Source organism: Pterocles gutturalis, unplaced genomic scaffold (assembly GCF_000699245.1).
Source record: "Pterocles gutturalis isolate BGI_N339 unplaced genomic scaffold, ASM69924v1 scaffold14742, whole genome shotgun sequence".
Classification (NCBI taxonomy): domain Eukaryota; kingdom Metazoa; phylum Chordata; class Aves; order Pterocliformes; family Pteroclidae; genus Pterocles; species Pterocles gutturalis.
Window position 1 is genome coordinate 52,212 of NW_010108155.1, and position 7,802 is coordinate 60,013.

The window sequence follows — 7,802 nt, forward strand, 5'->3', positions numbered from 1 at the left end:
GAGAAAGCTTCTCTCCTGTCGTGCTAGGTACCTAGTGCAACTTTATGCTATAAAACATGCCTTGCAAGAGAAACAAAACCAGCTGTATTCTGTTTCTCAGCAGCTCATATAGAGTTTGAAGTGGAGTGCTGGAAACCCCTTCATACCCCTGCCCTTTACTTCCACTGTGTCCAGAGGAGCGTGACTCCTGTGCTCCCAGAGCACAGCAAAGCTTTAGGCACAGACTGCGACTTTCCTCATCCCTTAACCAGATGGAGGTATTCTAACCAGGAATGAAAAGGGCTTATTTTTATTTGCTCACCTTTCAAAAACATTTTAAGAGCTACACTAGTGAATTCCTACCCATTATCTGCATATCAATTATTCATTATTTTTGTTAACGAAACCCAAGATATGCTATACTCATCTACATGAAAGAAATCTACAACGTTCTCTTTCCTACCGACAACCCCTCACACATTTTCATTTTGAGATTATTTTTAATCTATATATACTTAAATTAGGAAAATGTATGGGGTTTATTAGCAATAAAATTTTAGGGGTTTTTTTCCCCCTACTGATTTTTCATAGATTTATAGATCCACAATCATTCACGTCACAGCCTGAGGGAGATGAAGCTGGAACAGGATAATAGCCCTTAAATCCCCTCCTCTAAGCACTCAGATCTTCCCTGTCAGCAAGATTAAAACGGTCAACAGCAGTCTTCGTGTGTCTATATCCCACACGGAGCTTTCACAACAACTGGAGTGGTGGCTGGCAGAGAGAAAAATGCAGAGACATTGCTATGCATGATACTACCTAGATAAAGAGAGAAGAAAACAGGATTGCCAGCATTCATTAGTGTTAGGAGGGACTGGTGTTAATTCCTTGATCAAGTGAATGCAAAGAAGGGAGAAGAGTAAGGAAAAATAGTATGTTGCAGTTTAACATGCAGCGTCAGTTTCCTTTCCTAAAGCATAAAGGCAGAGAGAGAGAAGCACCAAACGTCCTCCTGCAGCTTGACAAGGGGAAGGATAATGAAGGCTTGTATGCAGACAGGCAGAGTGGCTTTTCTGCTACTGCTCCATTGCACTCCCAGCCCCTACTGCTCCTGGGACCTGAGGGGAATTACAACTATTATGTGGATGATGAAGATGAGGAAGAAGAAGAGAAAGAGCAAGGAAAATGGCCAAGTGGAAACCCATTTGAGGGAGAAAGCAAGCCCTCGTCATCCATTCCTTGCTCCCCTGCCCTTTCTTCTGGAACCCCAGCCAGGCCTTCCACTTCGTCCATGCTGAACATCAACGTTGGTGGCCAAAGCTACCGACTCACCTACCAGGCAGTGGCCATCTATCCCAAGACCCGCCTGGGCCGCCTGGCTACCTCCACTGACCGCCGCTGCCAGCTGGGCCTGTGTGATGACTACGCTGCCCAGGTAGATGAGTATTTCTTTGACCGAGACCCGGCTGTCTTCCAGCTGGTGTACAACTTCTATGCCTCAGGGGTGCTGCGCGTGCGGGATGAGCTGTGCCCCCGTAGCTTCCTGGAGGAACTGAGCTACTGGGGCGTGCGGCTCAAATACACACCTCGCTGTTGCCGCATCTGCTTTGAGGAGCGCCGTGACGAGCTGAGCGAGCAGCTGAAGGTCCAGCGTGAGCTGCGCTCCCAGGCAGAGGCTCAAGAGAATGAGCAGCTCTTCCACCACATGCGCTACTATGGTCCCCAGCGCTGGCGCCTCTGGAACCTCATGGAGAAGCCCTTCTCCTCTGTCACTGCCAAGGTGATGGCAGTGGCCTCCAGCTTCTTCGTGCTCATCTCCGTGGTGGCCCTGGCACTCAACACAGTGGAGGAGATGCAGCAGGTAGACCGGAAGAGTGGGGAGAGCCGGCCTGTCTTGGAGCACATTGAGACCCTGTGCATCGCATTCTTCACACTGGAGTACCTGCTGCGCTTGGTCTCTACCCCAGACCTGCGCCGCTTTGCCAGCAGCGCCCTCAATGCAGTAGACCTCATTGCCATCCTGCCCCTCTACCTGCAGCTGCTGCTCGAATGCTTTGCTGATGACGACCAGCCCCGAGGTCGGGGATCTCAGCACGAGCATGATATTGAGAAGGTGGGACGAGTGGGTAAGGTGGGACAAGTGCTTCGCATCATGCGCCTCATGCGCATCTTCCGCATCCTCAAGCTGGCCCGCCACTCCACAGGGCTGCGTGCCTTTGGCTTTACCTTGCGCCAGTGCTACCAGCAGGTGGGCTGCCTTCTGCTCTTCATTGCCATGGGTATCTTCGCCTTCTCTGCCATGGTCTACACAGTGGAGCATGATGTGTCCAGTACCAACTTCACCAGCATCCCCCATGCTTGGTGGTGGGCTGCCGTAAGTAAATACATCTCACCTTGCTGGGTAGCCAGAGACCCTACCTCCCTTCCCCTCCCCTTCATTGCTAGAGTTGCTGACGGTCTTGAAAATGGCAGGCTCAGATCAGTGAACATCTGCTCTGAATTCTGAGCTTACAGGACACTCATGCACACTCATTTACCTCTGTTGTAAGCTTAAATCAAAGCTTAATCGGCCAGACAGTGTTGAAATTCCTGTCTGACCAAATGCAGACAGTACTTGCCCTTCTAAAGAAGAAGTGGGGGGGAAAAAAAGAAAAGCATTTCCCCATTTAATCCCATTGTCAGTGTTGCTAAAATTAAAAAAAAAAAAAAAAAAGAAAAAAATATGTTGCATCAAGCTAGCTCTTTGCAGCTGGACACAGGATTTTCATTCTTGCTCTTTTTGCAGTTGTACTATAACCCATCACACAACTGCTAGATGATAAGACATAGTTTATTAACTATAGTCTGGTCCCTCAGACTTGCAAAGCCAAAGCGGTTCCAGAGCTCTGGCCATTAAAAATCCATTAGGACCAACAGTTGTTGTCCACAAGGGATTGTGTTTGGTTAGATGGCACATCTAAGGCACATGTCTGCACACACAAAAAACATTGGTGGTTATTTATACCATGACAGGCTTGATGATGAATAAATACAAGAAGCAGCAGAATGGCTCAAGGGGTTGATAATGGGATAAACTGCCTTCTACATCTAGGTCACTGGTTTGAATCTCACATCATTCAGTACTGAGAGCTGCTTAATGTCACCTTGAATCTTTTTTTTGCAACCTCTCCTAGAACGAGCGTGATTTTAGTCCCATCCCAAGCACTTGGAGTGAGGGTAACTGTCTGAGTTTCAGCTGAATAGTCTCAGAAATGAAGACAGAATTACCTCGTTTCTAGAGACTGCCACTGGGTTAGCACTCTAAGGTATTTGGGCACATCTCCTTGAGAGGTCTGAACTATCACTGACTTGTACTACACTGTGTTATGTAGAAGGGTGTTTTTGAGGCAGCATCTTCTGGGCTGTTGAGTTCATAACATTCAGGGGCACGAAGACTTAGCCAGGAACACAGAGCTGTGAGAGTTTAAAGGTGTCCACCTTGTTTACATGTCTCCTGGCTCTGGCAATGTCCTAGCAGAACTGTTCCAGCATCCAAAAACTGTAATTTACCTCTGAAAGGCTTGTGAAGCTGTTCAGCTCCAGACTTGGGTTGCATTAACACCCAAGGATGGACGTACACGCACGTATAGAAGGCTAACCAATACTTCTCCAACTATTGTGAGATCAAAACGATAGTTGTATCCTTCAGGGTGGGTTGTGAAGACAAAAGAAAAGCTTCTGGGTTTATCAAGACTAGCAGACAATGGAGAGGGAGCTGCAGGTTGTAAATAAATATTTAACAGATAAACTTCACGCACAAGTATGGCAGTCTCACAACTATAATTTCTATAGCAATGCTTTGGCAGGGAGGGGGTTGGTTTTATCAATGGCACTGGGGAGAAGAGGAAGTTGATGCCTGCCTGTGCTGCTGCCTGCACCATTTCAGAGCTGGAAAACAGCAGCTGAAGATACGTGTGTCTATAGCAGCCCGGATCAAATCAGAGGGCAGCTAGATGTTGCAGGTGCTGAGAGAAGGCAAAGGCCCCATGTCTTGGCTGTACATAACTCTAAGGTTTGTTCTAGTCTGTCATCACACACATTTCATCCTGCAGCAGCTGATGCTGGCCTCCATAATCCATGTTTATGGCACGGCTCCAAAAGCACTTCTGATGCCTGGGCCTGGCTGTGGGGCTGCTATGTCCCAGTTGCTTCCCCGGGGAAGGAAGCTTGTGCAAATGGACTGGAAAGGAGTCAGAAGATCTTCTCACGTTTGTTGATCAGAATAGGCACTGGATGCATCAGGCTGCCTGTGGGGCCCACAGGACAGCAATCCCAACACATCCAAGGTCACTTCTCCTGGCCAGCATCCCTGTGAGCCCATGGCCTGCACTTCTCCTTCAGCTATGGCTGATGAGATGTTGTGGTTTCCCCTACATATGTTTGTAGTGACTCAGTGCATGGCAGAAAAACTGTCCCTACAGACAATGTAGACAATTATATATGTACATACATATGTACATGTGCTGAATAGTCTTTAAGTTGGGGCATGGGAAGGAGGGAAAAATCAGTGAATAAAGGAAAGGGTCCTGCAATGTGACTTTCACAGGTCACCTTTAAGTGATACACACAGGTTATGAAAAAATTTGTGCTTCATACATTACCAGAATACATTAGCCTTCTGTTTTGTTTTCTAAACATGCAGGATATATGCAGAATTTTCAGGACTCATTTCTGCAAGCTAGTGCACCATGATAATTTAGATACCCCTGAGAAACCTGTATGACTACGACTGTGTGAAAAAGGCCTAGTTAGCTGAGCAAGTGTCTCCAAAAGAGGAGCTGTAGCACGCACATTGCAATTCCAAGGCATAAAACTCTTTTTAAAGCCTATTCATTCTTTAAGAGTGAAAATTTAGATGTGCAGATCACTCAAATTTCATTAAAATCCGACAGCGTTCATAGTCTCACACACACACAGGAGGAGAAGTATCCCTCCCAAACTGCCACAGGCGGTGTAGAAGACTGTGCCAGTGGAACAGACCCTTATCACAGGATAATGGCTTTGTCCTGGCTGGTGGAGATAAACATCTTGCCCTCATCTCTGTATTTATTTTTGGAGATATTTATCCTGTATTATCATTCAAATCCAGTGACTTAATTTCCATTAAACCAAGTGACTAATCCTTTTTATTCCACAGGAAGCACCAGGTGCATCCTACAAATGTGCTTACCCAGTGCTGTCTCATGCACCCTAATGCTTTCTTCGTTTGAAATAATGTTTTATTTAGCATGTTAAAGGATGGCAGGCTGAACACCGTGACCTTCCAAAGACTTATTTCAGTGCTAAAGCTACAAGGATATTACAGCAAAAGTCTTACTGCCTGTGGTTTATTTTTGCCAAAGTTTTATATTATTATTTCACAGATGCACACAGTGTGTGGAGATACTGTGAAAAAAAAATTAAATAAAATTTATTGGCTGAAAAAGATCCCTTGCAGACTAGGAAGTGCCAGATGGCAGAAGCCTGCAAGATTTACCAGGGAGAGAAAAATAAGTTGTATCTATATATAAATTCATATATATATAAATGTAAAAACCATAAAAAATCAAGATGTGTGCAGTAGAAGTACATAAATTAGGAGTTATCTTGGGCTGCCTGTTCGGGAGTACATCATTCATATGTTGCACCCCCATAAGCAACATCCATGAATTTTTGAAACTAAATTTTACAAAGGAAGTATTGCAGTACTTGGTATAGTACTGGCTCCATATAAAACACAGTTCCTTCATACATCCATACGATAAAAAGAGAAAATGCTGAGGGCCGAGAAGAAAGAAGTCTGTGAAACTATGTAGATAATGTGATGACAAAATGTACAGATCCATATGAAGCAGATACACTAAATACCATCACTCCCACAAAAAATATTTTAAACCCCCAAACCCTTCTTCAAAGGGGAATTCAGTAAAAATTTCCCACCTGTGTACCTGTCAGCTAAACCAAACAGGAATGTTCCCTTCTGAAGGCACATACAAACCTTACTTTGTAAGTTCTGACATACAGCTGAGCAGGAAGATCAAACAATTCATCACTATAAACATATATGTTGGGAGCATACACTGCAAGCAAAAACTTCCAGGCAACAGAGAAAGATATTTGTTTTTTCCACAGCTCTTTGTACGTATGTAACCGTTAAAGGAGGATTTTATCTAGAATCTTCAAAGTCCTGGGTCACTTCTTCCTATAGTGCAAACATTCTAAAAATACATTTCACAACTAGCTGAAGCTTTTCATGTGGTTTTCATTGGTTCAAAAAATATATATGACAAAGGTAATACTCCAAATACGATCCACAGAATAAGGCCCAAAATACTGGGTTTTATAAGCACACAGGATTTAGATACAGAGCATCTGTTCCAAGTGACATGATGAGGGAGCAGTGCTGCAGTTATCACTGGATTTGCGTGATCTGGAGCCATCTCTATCCATTCACTGCAGCCGAGCAAACCCACCTTCTGGACAGGCTGGTGCGGAAATTGTTTGTAAATTCACTCTGCAGGACAAAGTTTTAAAAAATCCTCCTGACAGGTATCAAACTGCACTCTTGTCTTCCTTTACTGCATGAGAGGGATTTATTTTTTTTAATTAGGGATTTTTGCATAAGATGGACAGTACAAAAAAAAAAAAAAAAAAAAGAAAAAAAAAGCAGCAGAGATTTCAGATTTATGATCCAAAGTGCAAAAACACTAACTTTAAAATTGTCCCTGATCCCTGAACATACCTGTTTGTATGTTTCTTCTCAGCTAATAAGCTGAATGTTGGTTTGCCTGTAGGTCAGCATCTCTACAGTGGGATACGGAGATATGTGTCCAGAGACTCACCTTGGCCGCCTGTTTGCTTTCCTCTGCATTGCGTTTGGAATAATCCTGAACGGCATGCCCATATCTATTCTCTACAACAAATTCTCAGACTATTACAGCAAGCTGAAGGCCTATGAGTACACGGCGCTCAAGAAGGAAAGAGGGAAGGTGGACTTCACACGGAGAGCCATGAAAAAAATATCTGAATGCTGTGGAGAAGGTGCAACTCACTCATTGTCACAGCACTGATACGGTTTGTGCTTTGGATATTGGGAGGGAACAGAGAAACTGAAGGAGAAAGATGAAAAACACACCAGCCAAGCTAACTGAAGATAAATTGAAAAGGCCAAAAGTAACAAAAGTAGATGGTGAAATCTGTTGTGAAGGGGGTTGTTTTCAAAAGAAAAAAGGCTCCAATTACAACATCAGGTTGTGGGGTTTTTTGGGGTTTTTTTTGGTTTGGTTTTTTTTTTTTGTCTTTGCTAGGCTGTGAGCAGCACTTAAGTACTTATCAACACTTTGAAATGACATTCTTCAGATTTACCACCCAGAAACTCTGAATTAGAACCAGATGAAGATGTAACCTCCTGCTACTGATCAGACCCACAATAAAGACCCACCATAACCAAACCAAAGGAAAACAAATTGCTGCCATTATGGGTCAGCCACCTCATTGCTGTCAAAGCAGTCTCAAAAATTAAACAAATAGAATTCCCATTATACTGACTGTATTGCTGAAATCGGTTTTGCACCAGCTTTCAAAACCAGGAAAACAGCGTAGAGTTTTAACGGAATACTAGCAGCATCTATACTCCCTAAGCTTTCAGCTTCTTTTTCCACTGTCAGATAGCTATGCTTCACTGTTCTAATTTTATTTTTCAAATTCTGCCCTGCAAAAGATTCCCATTTTCATACCTATGCAAGCAACACACTGCTTTTAATATTTCCCCCACTACCACCTGCATAATCATCTGAAATTATGCC

The 7,802-nt window shown here is 43.9% G+C and overlaps 1 protein-coding gene across 1 annotated transcript; it reads left to right on the plus strand.

Moving 5' to 3' along the window:
* Positions 1-913: 913 nt before the first annotated feature.
* On the plus strand, positions 914-7,067 carry KCNV2 (potassium channel, subfamily V, member 2). Its single transcript, XM_010072530.1, has 2 exons — positions 914-2,353; positions 6,792-7,067. Exons 1-2 carry the CDS (start codon positions 914-916, stop codon positions 7,065-7,067), a joined length of 1,716 nt encoding a protein of 571 aa, XP_010070832.1.
* The last annotated feature ends 735 nt before the right edge of the window (positions 7,068-7,802 follow it).

Excerpts from the sequence above, each read along its gene's own strand:
- KCNV2 (XM_010072530.1), top strand. The coding sequence starts at position 914 with ATGTTGCAGTTTAACATGCAGCGTCAGTTTCCTTTCCTAAAGCATAAA. Across the intron at positions 2,354-6,791 it reads ATGCTTGGTGGTGGGCTGCC|GTCAGCATCTCTACAGTGGG; the intron begins GTAAGTAAATAC and ends GTTTGCCTGTAG.